The sequence below is a fragment of the Vulpes lagopus genome, chromosome 11, assembly GCF_018345385.1.
Source record: "Vulpes lagopus strain Blue_001 chromosome 11, ASM1834538v1, whole genome shotgun sequence".
In the NCBI taxonomy this organism is placed as follows: domain Eukaryota; kingdom Metazoa; phylum Chordata; class Mammalia; order Carnivora; family Canidae; genus Vulpes; species Vulpes lagopus.
In genome coordinates, this window is record NC_054834.1 from 94,355,458 (window position 1) to 94,372,397 (window position 16,940).

General features: G+C 38.5%; 1 protein-coding gene across 5 annotated transcripts in view; it reads left to right on the forward strand.

The window, feature by feature from the left end:
* MYO3B (myosin IIIB) overlaps nt 1–16,940 on the forward strand; it is a 427,577-nt gene that overhangs the window by 174,664 nt on the left and 235,973 nt on the right. For all 5 annotated transcript variants that reach the window (XR_005990597.1, XM_041773390.1, XM_041773393.1 and 2 more), the window contains exons 10-16: nt 4,862–4,958; nt 5,912–6,028; nt 6,541–6,645; nt 9,042–9,125; nt 10,142–10,344; nt 15,491–15,589; nt 15,965–16,079. Coding sequence is in view for 4 of the 5 variants with exons in the window: in XM_041773390.1 (XP_041629324.1) it covers nt 4,862–4,958; nt 5,912–6,028; nt 6,541–6,645; nt 9,042–9,125; nt 10,142–10,344; nt 15,491–15,589; nt 15,965–16,079 (820 nt within the window). In the remaining variant the exon portion in view is untranslated. The remainder of the gene's footprint in view (nt 1–4,861; nt 4,959–5,911; nt 6,029–6,540; nt 6,646–9,041; nt 9,126–10,141; nt 10,345–15,490; nt 15,590–15,964; nt 16,080–16,940) is intronic.

Genomic DNA, 16,940 nt, shown 5'->3' on the forward strand with positions numbered 1-16,940 from the left:
CTTTTGTATCTGGAATCTGATGGAAGAGTTAGTCATTCTCCATTCCTTCCAGTTCTACTCTTGGATGGAGGGGAGGGCTCGGAGCCTGAGTGTGGAGGAACTGTTGTAGAGGTATCCTTCACATGGTCACAGCATGACTGTTCCTAAAATACCATCAGACATTTTTCAGTACAGCATTGAATCTCTCTTTACTAGCATATCTTCTGTAATTAGTAGGCTAAAAAGTTTTACTTCCTTCCCATCCTGAGTTATGATTTAGAGGGTCTTCTTTTGCTTTGTTCTTCATCATAGTTGGTGGTAAAGGGAAGAATGCATCCTGCTGCACCTATGTGAAGCCCCATTTTGACCTACTTACATGGAAGTCACTGCTTCCATGGGCATAGTTAACAGATGGGAAGAGGCTAGGGATTAAGGAATTACTTTCAGACAAAATATATAATATTTGTTAAAATCTTTCCTAGGGCCAGCAGCTTGAACAGAGAAGTCTGTAGCCCATTGATGAGATATTAAAGAGTATCATACACAAATGAGGTTACCCATAATGCAGGCATAGAGATGAAACTATAGTAAAGGCAGCAGTACTTCAGGGATTTATTCCCAGAGAACAATGCCCCGTGTCTGAACCAGCTTGGTACCCTCTACAGCTTGTTTCTTACTCATGGGCTGGACCTAAGACATTCCAAAGTATCTCCCGTCTTCTACCTCTTCTGTGCCTACCCTTGTCTTACAGGAACTGTTAGCCTCTGCCTGTCTCACCTACTTTTCAGATCCAGTTCTTACTCTGTACCCATTTCCTTGGACTTGATGTTTCAGACTTACCCTTGTTTCCCTCTTACCTGAGCCAGGAATTCTGACACCAATCCTCCTTTTCCTGATCCCTGAAACCTAAGGTCAGTCCTACTCATTACCTACCAGCTCCCACCAACCCCAAACTCCAGGAAACAGCCCAACCCAGAGATTTGAGTTTCTTCTTTTGTAAGCTTTACCCCCACCCTCCCATAAACTCTATTTGTCTAGGAAGTCAGGCTTTGCAGCCAACATATTTAGAGCATCATAAAAACAAGTAAGAATCTAGCAAAAAGCAGTATGGACTTTGTTGGGATTTGAAAATGTCTTTTGAGTCGTTAAAACTTATCCTTTTGATTTAATAGAATGCCTTTTGCTATTCATCCATCCACTTACCTATTTATCCATTTCTCTGAGCTTTGAAACATTCAATCCAAGTACCTTGTAGTTGGAAATTTGTAATTTTCACATTAAGGAATTCTTCAGCAAAAATTGATAATAGATGCTATTCTCAAGTAAGGCACTAGATGGAGCATGTGAATTTAAAGGAAATTTAAGCTGGTATTGACCAGTGATGATGACAAATCATTTAATGAAAGAAAACTAAAAAATTTAAACCAAATTATTTTTATTAGTTTCAACTAGAAATAGACAAATATAAAACAACATAATACTTTTTATTAATACATGTAAAGTCCAGGATAATTTTTTTAAAACAGGTAAGAACTGAAATAAGTAATTTTTTGTCTTCAGAAGACTCCAAACCCCATAGCCAAAGGAAAATGAAGCAGGTGGCAGTTTTAGAACACTAGTTGGGGAGGGCAGAGATGGGGCTAAGAGATATTTTTTTTCCACTGGTTGAAAGAATGAAGCTGTCTTGATAGAGTGGAAATATCTTGCACCAACATCAATTTCTAGATTGCCTGCTTCAATTTTGGAAGCAAATAAGTCTAAGGAATTTGATTGCCAACAAACGTGGGAAGAGACCATATGTGGTTAATCATAGCAGGTGAAATCTTTTAAAAGTTTTTTATAAAATATTAAAAGGGGAAGATTTTTATGAGAATCAGGCTCAGATTTGCAGACAGTATCTGCATGATTCCTGGAGATTAAATCTGTACTGGTATATAGACAATCTGCTGCAAGATTCAAAAGATGACAGTTTTGATCCTGGTGATATTACATTGTACATGTTCACCTTGAAAGTCACAACTTTATTTCGAGTTTATTTATTTGTGATATTACAAGTGAGGTTTTGTCAGTATTTGCATTTTTGGTTGGCTATAAAAATGTCATCTAGTATGAAACTTGACATCCCTGTATGTGGTTCGGGTCAGGAGTTCCTGGAGGAAAAAATAATCCGTGGGAAACTTGCCATTGATTCAGTGGTATTTGAAATTCTGATTTCCCCAGTCTTCCTGTTATGTTTACATCTGAAAGGCCTGTGCTTTCTGTCTACAATATTTAGTTGTATTCAGTAGGAAGGTAGAGTGGAGAGTGCTTACTCCATCTTGACTTGAACCAGATCTGTGGATGATTTTTTTAATTCCTCATTTTCTTTGTTGAAGATGTATAGAATAAACTCTAACTTAGCCTATTTGATACAATTGTAAGGTAAGGATTTAGGAAGAAGATTAAATAGATGTATTTAATATGTTGAGAATTTAGTTTTCTTAAAGAATGTATCGTGATATTTCATGATGAGCTTCAAGGAAAAAAAATGCTTAGGTTTTACATGAAGGGGATTTGGCTGGAAAATATGCACCCTTCTGCTGTTTTATATAGCAAAGTTGCTAGCCAGAAGCAGGCAGCTGTTGAGTTTTAGTAAAAGTTTGTATTTTAGTTCAATCTGATTTCTCTTTGACATCGCTATTATATATTACAGCACAGATGAATAAACCCTTCTGTTTAATAATTTTAAAATGCTTAGGTTATACGTTTGATTTTATTAAATAAAATTAAGCTTCAGCTATTTTGGATCTCTATATGAATTAGCAGCAAAACTGGCTCCAGCACTGGAAATGACTGATACCATGCTTCAAATACCCCTTCTTCAAATCTATCAATGATGGGAATTGGGAAGTAAAATTTAACAGGCAGGAAGGAAAAAAGTGTTTTCTTTGCCCATCTCTATCATATTATAAAGTCAAGATTTAATATGTAGAGCTATTGAATTTGCTTCTTCCTTTTTACCTACTTCTGTGAAATGCACACAGCAAGGGACAGAGTGCACAAAAAGATGCCATGATGCCTACATGGTACTTACAGCAAAATGTTCAGTAAAACTAACTTCTGGTGCCTGGCAAAATAAAACTGGGTCCTGTGAAACTGTGATGATGGTGAGCATAAAAGGTGACAGTGACGTACTGTGTGGTGATACTGCTGAACTGACGGTACCTCGAAGACATTTTACATGTGATTTTGTTTAGTTATTGGTATTTTGAGTAATATGTGGAGTTGTGTAAATTGTTGATTCCAAATTTTGACAAGGTTGTAACAGTAGTACTTGGTACATTTTTTTCAACTCTTTTGCATTTGTATATCCATGACTGTATTACTTTCACAGCACCCCCCCCCCCCCCGAGCCTCCCCCATCCTACCCCACGAGATAGATACTCATGAGAGGTTCTGTTTATGGATAGCAGCAAACTGCCATGCAGGCTGTTAAGGGAATTGCTAAGTGGCCCACGAGACATTCCTCAGAACCCTGAAACAAGGACCCAGAGTTTTTAACTTCCTAGCTGCCTCTTTCCCCCTATACCACATGGAGTAGTGATACCTTTATGCAGAAGTTATGGGAAAGTCTACTTTAACTTGAACTAATTTTATACCTTCAAAAACTATATTTTGTTTTTTGTTTTTTTTTAAACTTTTTAAAAAATTTTTTATTTATTTATGATAGTCACACAGAGAGAGAGAGAGAGGCAGAGACACAGGCAGAGGGAGAAGCAGGCTCCATGCACTGGGAGCCCGACTTGGGATTCGATCCCGGGTCTCCAGGATCGCGCCCTGGGCCAAAGGCAGGCGCCAAACCGCTGCGCCACCCAGGGATCCCTAAAAACTTATTTTGGTTTGCCAAAGGAGATTAGTGTTGCTTGCCATCTAAGTTTTTTATTTTTATTTTTTATTTGTGCATTTTTTAAATGTCTGTAGAGTAATGCCCTCTCAGAGAAAAATCTCACATATATAGACAAGGGTATACATATAAAGATACTGAGTGCTGTTTTATTTCTAATAGGAAAAAAGTGGAATCAATCTAAGTGTTGATGATCACAGGACTGGGTATACAAATTGGCATATATTCATATGGTATAATATAACCCAGTGATTAAAGAGACTGAAATATGGATATGTATGTGTGTGTCCATGTATAGAGTTTAAAAAATTACAACATTGAGTGGGGAAAAAAGAATTTTACAGAATGAAACAGTATATCATTTTTATAACTAACATCGAATATGTATTTGCTCACATGTATGACCAATATTTTAAAATAGATTGGAAGGATACTCAACAAATAGTAGTCATTCAGGAAAGGGGAGTGGGATGAAATATTGGTAACAAAGGGATTTCAAATAAATAAGGTAAAATATAAACATTTTGATTCCTTGATATTTGCTATATTCTCTAAAATTTTCTGCAGTTTTAAATATTTTTCAAAAAGTTGGAATTGATACTGGTGGATAGCATGAGGGGACCTCAAGGATAGTACCTAGGTGAGAACTATATACCTGACCATTAACAGAAAGAACATGAGATATTTATTTCTGGAAAAGCTGCTTTGCATTTAAGAATGAATAGAAGTATTAGCTGGGCCCATTTGGCAATATCCCTCACTGTGATAGAAGGCAGGCTTGAGGTCTGGAGCTCACCTTACTCCTGATAGCTCTATAGCAACAGGGAGAGGGCCCTGCATCTTGGGGACCTGGACTGTGCTTGCCCTTCCTCTCCCCATCTCTGAAGTCTCTGACTGAGCATATCATGTGGTAAGATTGTGAATGAAGCATTCTCATTGTCTACATTCTGCTACACTTTTTACTGTGTTAACTGTAATATTCTCTGGATAAATTTCTAGGCATGAAAGAATGCATACCAGAAGACCCTATCACGTGGAAAATGCTGAAAAATACTGCCTTGAGGATGATTTGGTGAATTTAGAGGTTCTGGATGAGGTACTAAATATTTAGTAGGCAATTCTCAGCGATGACATTTGTTTCATGTGAATGGTCTGACCTTTTTCTTGTAGACATGCTCTCCTAAGGTCACTTGAAAATTTAATTGTTTGTATAGCCTTGGGGTGAAGCTGAGGGAGCATTTGGTTGCTGTGACTATAATTCCGTGTTGTGTTCATTTATAGTCCCCCCAAATTTCCTAAATGATGAAGAGGAAAGGATTTGCATTTTTTCCAATAAAGCCCTTTATATTGTGAGCCTAAATTATTTATTACATCACCAGAAATTATTTTCTGTTTTAGAGAAAGTACAGTTTAATTGTTACATCAAGATAGTTGTGTGTTCTTCATAAAGAGTAGCTTTATTTACGGAAATAGTGAAGGATAATATACCTTGAATTTTGAATTTGAAAACTGTGATAATCCCCATTTAAAGTATGCATGTTTAATAGAGCTGTTAATTGCACTGGAACTGCTTTTGCTGATTATAACTCTAGAGACCTGTAACTACAATGCATGAATCACTAAAGTGTAACATGGAAGTGTTTAATTCCATATTCCCACCGCATAAATTTCAAGTGTACTGCTTTGAGAAATGAAGTTGCTGTTTTTTGCTATACTTTATCAATAGGAATGGCCTATCAAATCAAATTCTAAGTAGAACATTTTGTTTCGGGTAAGACAAGTTTTTCATAATAACAAAACCTTTGTTGGATATCTCAGTGTCCTTTAGCAGGTGCTAAGTGGGCCTAATTCTTTCAGTATATTCCTATTTTTTTTCTTCTTCCAAAGCAAATATCTGCATTTAGGATCCTTCGGGTCATAGTATGATTCAAATTGACGACTTTTATCTTTTAGAAGAAAGCATTCTCATAAGACTGAATTTGTTATTTTTTAAATTCTTTCTTGGTTGGAAATAGTGTTTACTCTCAGTACCATTTATCCTCCTCTTAGGATACAATTATTCGTCAGTTGCAAAAGCGTTATGTGGACTTGCTCATTTACACCTATGTTGGAGACATCTTAATTGCCTTAAACCCCTTCCAGAATCTAAGCATATACTCTCCACAGGTAAGAAGTGCTATTAGAATATGTTGCTTCTTAATAGGAAATTAAAAACCACAAGGGAAAATGAAAAGGGAAAAGTGAGAACAAACGTATGCGGCTTTAGCAGTATTAGCCCAACCTGCAGATAATAATGCAACACAGAAGAAATTCTTATATTTCAGGGGTAACTTTTTAGAGCAAGATACAACAATAATAGCTAACATTCATTTAGTGCTTGCTACCTACCAGGTACTAGCTTATCTCACTTCTCATAATCCTGTGAGGCAGTCACCATTATTAAAGCTATTGGGCAGATGAGGAGACTTAGCATGGCAAAGTTAACTTCCTTGCAAAAACTCATGAAACTAGTCAGTGAAGAACTGGAAATTGAACTTAGGCCTGCAGACTTCAGAGCCTGTGGCTCTACACCCTTCCTGATACTACAGTTCCCCTAACAAGTGACAAAGCCTTGGTTTCATGGGCAACAGGTACTGGAGCATTAGATATTTTCTTTAAATTAATATTTTTTTCTTCAGTTTTCCAGACTTTATCATGGGGTGAGACGTGCCTCCAATCCCCCCCACATATTTGCATCAGCAGATGCTGCTTACCAATGTATGGTTACTTTCAGCAAAGACCAGGTAAAACCTCTCCTTCCTTTCCTGCCAAGTTACATAGTGGAATGTATTCTTTCTTCCTTTGCAGCTCTTATGTTTTCTGGAAAACTCCATTCTTGTTGCTGGTGCTGGTCCAAGGAAATAGGACATGAAATAGTAGGTAGTGAAACAGGAACAGTTATAAAGTTAGAGCTGCTGGAGAACATGAAAATTCTTTTGGGTAACATGAAAAATTCACATCAAGAGCACTCATTTTCCCTGATAAAATGTAATAAGAATGTTTCTAATTTGAATATGAGAACATAGAGCCAACACAAACCTGATTACATGGCAATGACTATACTAAAAACAGAATGTAGAATGACATAAATGAAATTCCTTCTTATTAAGGTTTCAGAATTTTCATGGTTCAGTCCTTTTTGTATGAAATACTGCATACAGGTTGACAGTGATTGAGCCCCACACCATTTAGCTGCTGAGAAATTGTGGTGGATTTGGTAAAGACTGAACAGATTTTAAACTTAATTCTAGTTAAACCCAAACCTCACCAGCTTCCTTTTCTGGACCTTCAACTCAAGGTGGTAACATATCCAACCGTTGATCATTCCTTTACATTCAGTATGTGTATTTTTCTTTGTGTGTTTAAGTCTGTTTGAGATATAAGTAATAAAGTTGATGGGAAAATTTTATGTGAGAATTACCATGTGTAAGTTTCCTGAGACCTATAAAGTCCCAGCTTTGGGTTTGCTGTGGAATAGTTGAAACTATAACACTGCAACTTACAAAATAGAGAACATGGATTGACTACAGGTTAGAAACTTGGCTTCTCTAAATTCTTACCTTTCCCAGAAACTTGTGAAATGACCATGGATTCCATAGAGAGGAAGTCAGTGGAGAGAGATACATGTATTTCTCAAGTTGAGAAGTTGCCCTACTGTGTTCTTTTCTGACACTGAAGGCTGTGTCTTTTCCAACACCAGCCAGTTCTTTGATTCTGCAACAGCAACTGGATGTCCACCAATTCAATTTCATTCAATTCTAACACTCACCTCCCAGAGTTAGCACAAACCCCATGGTTAGGGCTCAGTCCCAAAGACTGCCCCCATTTCAGATGCCAGCCACAAAAAGGGTGGCACACCAGGCTACCCACACTTCTGCCAGTCCACAAATTCCAGAGTTTCCACAACCACCCGTAGGTCTGACCATTTACTAGAACGACTCACAGAACTCAGGAAAACACTTTTTTAAACACTTAAATTTACTAGGCATAGTATAAAGGATATAACTCAGGAACAGCCAAATGGAAGAGATTACACAGGGCAAGATATAGGAGAGAGAGGTTGTGCCAAGCTTCCATACCTTCTCTGGGCATGTCCCCTCCCAGCATCTCAAAGTGTTCATACCAGAAGCTCTCTAAATCTTGTTGTTTAAGAATTTTTATGACTCAGTCAATCTCTAGCCCCTCTCTCTTCCCAAGCAGCTGGGATGATGGAGCTGAAAGTTTCCACTCTCATCATGTATTTGGTCTTTCTGGTGACCAGCATCCATTGGAAAATTATCCTGGGTCCTACCTTGAACCATCTGGTTAGCATCTAGGTTTGGTTGAAAGGGACTTTTGTTTGTAAATTACAAAAGATGGTCCTATTGCCCCTATGATTCAGGAAGTTCCAAGAGTCTTAGGACCTCTGTGCCAGGAACCAGAGACAAAGACCAAATACACGGTTTTTTATTCTGCCACACCCACTAATCCTCCTGATACCTAAAGAGCTGCTAGGGAGGAATGATAAAAAGTTCAGTGTTACAAAAAAAAAAAAATTATCCAAGGATATGGGCTGGTCACAAAAAAGAAAATATGAATAATTTTAAACATATGAAAAGATCTCAACCTCACTGATAATAAAAGAAATGCAAATTAAAACTACTGAGAGACCATTGTTTTAGGTTTCAGATTGGCAAAAATCCAACATACCCTATTTGTGAGACTGTAGGAGAATAGGCACTTTTACCAATTGGTCCAGTCCTTAAGAAAGCAATTTGGTACTATATCTAATTTACAAATGTCTTTATCTTTTAGTTCAACAACCCATTTCTAGGAATTTATTCTACAGGAAAACCTACATGTAAATATAATGCCCTATATATAGGGTTATTCATTGCAGTATTCCTTGTAATAACATAAGGAGTATCTGTCAACATGAGACTGGTTATATAGACTGTGGTGCATCTGTACAGTGAAACAAGCAGCTGTGGAAAAGTGGAAGAAGCTCTCAGTGTATGCAAATGGAAAGATTCCTACGATACCTCGTCCAGTGAAAAATTAAGGAGTAGAGTAGTGGATATATTGTGAAAGCCATCGCTGAGCATACAGGTTGTTTACTGTGCTATGAATGCTCCACTCTCACTCCCATTTTCTATACCAGTGCATTGTCATCAGTGGAGAAAGTGGCTCTGGGAAGACAGAGAGTGCCCACCTGATTGTTCAGCATTTGACTTTCTTGGGAAAGGTATGGACTCCCTGCTTTGTGTGTCATGGCTCAAATCCTTGCAGCATAACTGCATATTTTATAAATGGTGGAAATGCTGGTTTTCATTAGTGGTAACATAAAAACCTTCCATCTTTATTATGTTTACTTCCTGATAGCTAGGCATCTTAAGATGTCAGCATGCCATCCTTCTTTCACATAGGGAGGAAAATAATGCCAGCACGAATTTAATAGATTATCAGCAATTAATTTTTCATGTTTTGAATGTAATAGAAACATTTAGCCATTAAGTAATAAAAGTGGTTAACCACTAGGAACAAGATCAAGGACAGCCACTAAGGCACTTAAAGGATTGGAAAATAGAAATCTTTGAGCAAACATTGAAGGAAAAATGGAAATTTTTAGCTTGGTGAAATGGACATTGAAGGACTGACCTGAAAAGTGGTCTAGCAGTTACTTATACTCAGAACTAGTGTATTATGAGACTAGGATAGCATTTAAGGAGTACTCTTTACAAATGAAGTTTATTGAATATTATAATGGATGACTGAGAAAAGTTATGGGATCTATTTAAAACTCTTTCTAAACTGTTTGGGCATTTTATCTGTCAAGGATTATAAGTGAAGTGTGGCTGGATATAAAAATTGATAACCTGGGACACCTGGGTGGCTCAGTGGTTGAGCGTGTCTGCCTTTGGCTCAGGTCATGATCCCATGGTCCTTGCATCAAGTCTTGCATCGGGCTCCCTATAGGAAGCCTGCTTCTCCCTCTGCCTGTTTCTTTGCCTATCTCTCTCTCTCTCATGAATAAATAAAACAATTTTTTTAAAAAAATTGATAACCTAATCTGGCCTCATCTGATGCCTGTGCCCCTGGGGAGTTGCTCATCTGAGAAGACAGTGCTGGTGGTTGGTGCTAATTTCCCCAAGTTCTTCCCAAAAGGATAATGTGAATTTTGGGGGTAGGGAGGGGTCCCTGGCAATTTTGCTAAGGTAATATTTCTGGAAGCTCCTTTTGACTATTGTCTGTTTGGCACAGGCCAATAATCAGACCTTGAGAGAGAAAATTCTGCAAGTCAACTCTCTGGTGGAAGCCTTTGGAAATGCATGCACTGCCATCAATGACAATTCGAGCCGTTTTGGAAAATATCTGGAAATGATGTTTACACCAACCGGAGCTGTGATGGGGGCAAGAATATCTGAATATCTCCTTGAAAAATCCAGAGTTATAAAACAGGCAGTGTAGGTGCATTATTTTATGACTGTTTTTTGCTTTGCAAGGTAGACCAAGAGGCTTTGGTAATCTTTTTCTTTTCTTTTCTTTTCTTTTCTTTTCTTTTCTTTTCTTTTCTTTTCTTTTCTTTTCTTTTCTTTTCTTTTCTTTCTTTTCTTTCCTTTCCTTTCCTTTCCTTTCCTTTCCTTTCCTTTCCTTTCCTTTCCTTTCCTTTCCTTTCTTTCCTTTCTTTCCTTTCTTTCCTTTCTTTCCTTTCTTTTTTTTGGCTTTGGTAATCTTAATGGCTCCATTTCACCCTTGTTCTTAGCATCCCTGGCCCCATCCCCACCCCCAGGCTGCCCAAGAAAAAGGAATTATTTAATTGAAGGATAAGTGGTAATTTTTTACCTAAAAGATGTTTGCAGGCCACATACAAAGGGTTGGGGTGGGAGTACTCTGGGATTAGCACATTCATTTCTTTTGAGTTGGCTGTACTAGGTAGAATTTAACAACATTGTGAATACTTTTAAAAATCATTAGGTACTGGGCACCTAGTACTGGGGATGATGCAGTTGGTTGAGCGTCCAGCTCAGGTCATGATCTCAGGGTTTTGAAATGGAGACCCGAGTCCAGCTCTGTGCTTGGTGTAGAGTCTGCTTGGGACTCCCTCTATCTCTCTTTCCTCTCCTTCTCCCCCCCATAAGTAAATAAGTCTTTTAAAAAATTCATTAGATACCTTAAAATTGAATATGTTTATTAAAAAAAACACTGATAATATTCCACATACTAATTTTTCCCCCTAGATTGAAAAAAGAAAAAAATGATTTTAAGAAGAGCAGTCTAGCATAGTAATCAATAGTATGGAGACCTCTGGATTCAAATGCTGGTTCTCACATTTGCTCTCCTTTGTTATGTCACTTAACCTCTCTGTGCCTTATCTGTGAAATGGAGATGCTGGTAGTGCCTACCTCATGGGTTTGCTGTGAAGATAAATGAGTTCATTTATATAAAATTACTTTAAGGGGATCCCTGGGTGGCTCAGTGGTTTAGCCCCTGCCTTTGGCCCAGGGCGTGATCCTGGAGACCTGGGATCAAGTCCCACGTCGGGCTCCTGCATGGACCCTGCTTCTCCCTCTGCCTATGTCTCTGCCTCTCTCTCTCTCTCTCTCTGTGTGTGTCTATCATGAATAAATAAATAAAATCTTAAAAAAAATAAAATTACTTTAAAAAGTGCCTTGTATGGTATGTGTTATTAGGGGGCTAGCCATGCTTTTTATATTTATTGCAGGACACCAGACTTTCTCAGGAGCTTGGTCCACCATGTATTATTCAGTAATTATCTCCCGAATCCTTATGGTATGCTAGTGTTGTACTCCCTGCTTGAATTGTGAGAGTAAGCAAAATAGACAAGGTAACAGTACTCATGGAGCTCAGTGTAAATGGGGGATGGAGATGGTGGAGGGAGGATCATAAACATTAAATAAATAAACTTAAATGTAGAACCACTAGGATAAATCCCAGGAAACAATATAAGGTGCTATGAAGGTAAAATAGGAGAAGGAAGGGCACACAACCTAGTCCAGGAAGAGAAGGGCTTCCTGTGTATGAGATAGTTAATCTGAGACACAAGGATCACTAAGAGTTGGCCAGCGAGGTGGTGCTCCTTCCAACCAGGGAGATAGGCAATGATGAGCCTGAGAGCAGATCATGCAGGCTGGGATTTTGAACCATATTCTAAAGGCAGGGCATGCTAACCCATGGCTCAGCAGTTTAGTGCTGTCTTCAGCCCAGGGCATGATCCCGGAGTTCCGGGATCGAGTCCCACGTCGGACTCCCTGCATGGAGCCTGCTTCTCCCTCTGCCTGTGTCTCTGCCTCTCTCTCTCTCTCTCTCTCTCTCTCTCTCTCTGTGTGTGTCTCTTCATGAATGAATAAATAAAAAAGTCTTAAAAAAAATAAAAGTAGTAGGAAGCCATTTACTGTTTTCAAGCAGAGGAGTCACAAAACCCAAGTTGCATTTCAGATGATTGCTCTGGCTTCAGTGGGGAAAATGGATTGGAGGAGATGCAATAGGGATCGTGTTGGGACCATTAGGAGACTGTCTGTTGCCAGATCCCTGTGAGATAGAATGTTGGTCTGGACTAAGTTATCAGCAGTAAAGAGAGAAGTGGAGAGAAGTTGATGAATCTAAAAGCTACTGTGTAAAGAGAATCCACAGCACTTGTTCTGGGGTAGGAACTCAAGCATCCTCCTCTGTCATACATTTGCAGTGTCCTCACAAAGTAGGGGCTGGCATGCAAATTCAACAAATGAAAAAAAAAAGACAGAGTGAAAGTTACTTTAGCTTCCCTGTGGCTTCTTAGTTAATTTTTATGAGGTCCCTTGCTTCTTTCTCCCCAAATTAGGGTGGTTTTAAAGTTTACAGAGCTACCTCTGACAGAATGGAAAATACAGTTTTCTGTGTTCAAATGTAAACTGTTCTTTTATAAAGAAAATGTGAAGAGGGTTCCAATCAGAGCTATGTCACTTATTGTATATGTCACTTAATATAATATCCTCATACCTTGTTTTCCTTATATGCAAAAAAAGGGCATAATAAAGTCACCTGTACAGGGTGGTTATGAGAATCAAATGAGATAAAGGATTTATATCAAATATAGAATCTGAAACATAATAGGTATCTAATATACCATACATTATTATTATTAAATTTATTCAATATGATAGCAGTAATGAGGTAAAATAAACTGGAAATATTGAATGAGGGGAGAAAATAGGGACTTGTGCAGGTCCTGTTCACCTAACCTTTTCGGTCTGCTCCCTTTTAAGCACATGTAGAATTATCCTTTTAGGTACTCTGAGGTTGTGAATGTGGTCATATGACCAGTTATGGGAAATGAACAATGGCAAGACCCTCTGGCAAAGTGTAAGATGGTGGCTACTGTATCAGCCTGGGCCCATAAGTGACACTGATGAGTTCACCCCCTTCCCTTTGCTGATCCTCAGTGGGACATGTATTCTGAGCAAGAAGTAACCACTAAGTTGAGTTAAGCCACTAAGATCTTTGGGATGTTTGTTATTGCAACAAAACCTAGCCAAACCTGATAGATATAGGGATGAAAACTAAATCGAATTTATGCTAAGGAATGGGTATTGGTAGGCAGTGTTCAAAAGAATTGAGAACTAGAGAAATCTGCAAAAAAAAAAAAAAAACTATAAGAAGGCAAGACCAAGATGGGTCAGCTGAAGCCTGCACATTTATCAGAGTTAAAAAAAATAAGTGATATTTGTACTAGGCATACTGATTCATAAAGCCCTGAAAGGGCTTTACCGTCTTATAAATAATGCCCTCATCCCTGCATGCTCAGGTTAGATACCTAGGAGGTAAACTCCAGACCTCTTTCCCTCACCACCTTCATTCATTCTCTCAGGATGTTCTTTTACTTGTTCCTCCAAATATATCTTTAAGCTTACTCTTGTTCTCCATTATCACTATCATTGCTACCTATCCAAGTTTCTTGCTCTCTCACCTGGATCTCCTAATTGGTCTTTCTGCATCCATCCTTCTTAGAGTCTAGTCCTCATCCTGCAGCTAAAATGCACCTGGTTAAATACGGACCTACTCATGTCATGCACTTACAGTTCACCTTGGTTCCAGTTTAAAATGCAAAGAATTCTAATTACTTAATCAACAAAGTCCTCATTATGGCCTGACAAGGCTTGAGGTGGGCTGGCCCTGCCTACCTGCCCAGCCCTTCTCACTAGCATTTTTTGTTGTTGTTCTATGTGAGCCCTTGTGTATATATTGCTCCCTGTCTTTGGAATGCTTTTTCCCTTTCTTTCTGTAGCTCCTCCCAGCCCCCACTCATGTTTCAGTGTTTGGCTTAAATGTTATTTCCTTAGAGAGTCCTTCTCCTGACTTGACATAAATAGCCCCCATCTCCCAACATTATTCTTCATCTCAGCCTTGTGTTTGTTTCAAAGCCCACATCACAAGTTTCTTTGTTTCTTCTCAGTCTGTCACTAGAAGAAAAACTCCATAGGGCATGAATCTTCTTAGACCTGTATCATCTGGTGCAGTGCCCACCATGACTGGCACTTGGTAAATTTATTAGTTGAGGGAACAAATGAGTGAGAAATGGCAAGGAGAGGCATCTAGAATATAGGGCAGGAATAAAAATATACTAGAAGAGCTTTGACAGGATAAATGGCCAAAGGAAAACCAAGATACCCAGGAGAAACTGAAGAAAAGAGTGGGGCCCATGTCGCAGAAGGGAACAAAGAATAAGTAGAAAGATTTCATTCCACAGAGCTGAATCCGCCAGGGTGAGGATTTGCCAAATCCTGGGGTAACAACAGAAGAGACTATCCTCCTCCGAGGAAGGAAAGGGATCCAGAACAGGGCTTTTTAAACTGTCTATGCTGTAGGACCAGTTAAAAAAATTCTCAATCCGTTGTAAACTAATACCTTGTAAAACATAATGAAAATGAATTGTCAAAAAATTATTATATTCTTGGATATTATGGCAATGTCATTTGCTATAAAATGTCTAGACATGTACTTTGAGTTCCTTATCTCATCATAGGCTAACAACAGGCCATAGACCACATTTAGAGGAGCACATATCTGAAAGGACCGTGGCCACAGTGACCTATAAAAGGGTGGACAGCAGGATACTAGGGGATGGTGGATGTTGCTTTAAAAGAATACAGATTTGGAAGAGTGGAAACCTCAGCTCTGGGACCAGTTCTGCTTCCTAACTCTTCCTGTCTGGGGCTCTAAAAGTAGGGAGATTGCCCGATATCTCTCTAAGCCAGATATCACTGTCTCTTAAGTTACACAGACTCCAAACAGAAAGCATGTGGCACAGACACACAGTCACTTGGACTGTACTAGAAAGATCTGTAAACATGTGTAACCTGAGCTGTTATGTATGAATGTTCCATTCTCTAAAACCTCCTTCTGTGGAAAGTTAAGTGTGTGCAATCATGTGACACTGTGACAATTACTCTACTAATCCTATCACTATTACTATTCTGTAGTTGGGATGTGGCATATTTAATTTGCATATTTGAAAATGCAAATTTGCTATAGGATAATATTTTTCAGGAAAGGCTATAAATTACTTGAAATGGGGAAAGAATGTTACTAATATCTTTTCTCCCCTTTTTTCAGGGGAGAGAAAAATTTTCACATATTTTACTATATTTATGCTGGTCTTTATAACCAGAGGAAACTTTCTGAGTTTAGACTTCCTGAGGAGAAACCTCCTAGGTAAGTATCAGGGATTTTAGTTGATTGATTGATTGATTGATCTATTTATTTAGTTGTTGACTTAATGAATGTGTAACTAGCCATTGAGAAAACTTAGAAATAAATGGAACTGTTTTTCCTAACTGGACACTGATAGTCTCTTAAGTTGAAATATCCAGGAAGAGATGGCAGGAACTACATCTCAGCATTTTCATTTTCTGGAATGTTCAGAAACTTAACTGTAGCCATTTTACTCAGCCGTGTGTACCATTATTCCACTTGAGTATTAGATTGAAAGGGAAATGCCCTTGTAAGGAAGGAGCCCAGTGATGCCCTGGTATTTGGAGGGCTATTTGCCAAGTCAGTGCTCATTGTATTTGGTCATACTCCATTTAGGTATATAGCTGATGGAACTGGAAGGGTGATACACGACATAACTTCCAAGGAGTCTTACAGAAGACAATTTGAAGCAATTCAGCATTGCTTCAGGATTATAGGGTTCACTGACAAGGTAAGTGATTGTCAAAAGAAAAAGAAACTCCAGTATTAATTAATATTCTTGGGTCAGTGTGAGTAAAAATGTGTATGTTACAACTCGGAAGAAGATGCTCTCTTTTCACGTCATCTGATCATATGTAAGTTCTTGCCTCAAAGCATGCTCAGAGGACGTGGAAGCTAGTTAGGGCACTTGGATGGCTCAGTCAGTTATGTGTCCAACTTTTGGTTTTAGCTCTTTTCAATATCGTAGGGTTATGAGGTCAAGCCCCACATTGGGCTTGCATTTAGTGGGAAGTTTGCTTGAGATGGTCTCTCTCCCTCTGCCACTTCCTGTACCACACATACTTTCTCAAATAAATAAATATTTTTTAAAAAAGAAAAAGATATGCAGGTCTCAAGAAAAATAAAAGGGGGTGGCGCCAGGGTGGTTAAGTCAGTTAAATGTCTGACTCTTGATTTTGGTTCAGGTCGGGATCTCAGGGACATGGGATGGAGTCCTACACCAGGCTCTGCGCTGGGTTGGAGTCTGCATAAGATTTTCTCTCCCTCCTCTCCTCCTTGCTCTCCCTCTCTCTAAAAGAGAAAAATACAGGTTTGAGACTTTCACATACATCTCAGCTGAACCAGAATTTGAATTTTAACAAGATGTATAGGTGAATTTTAAAGCAGAAATACTGTTGTAAGTGCCATGTGCCTACAAATTGTTACCATTGTAGTCAGTTCACTACAGCTATGATAACGAAGTGAATTGTGTAGTAGAAATATAGGGATATGTAGGTTACACCCAGCTACAGAAATTATTTATGCAAGTAGCTCCTCGTGTACCAAAACAAATTAATTTAAGCCCCTTCAACTTTCTTGCAGTCACTTCCTT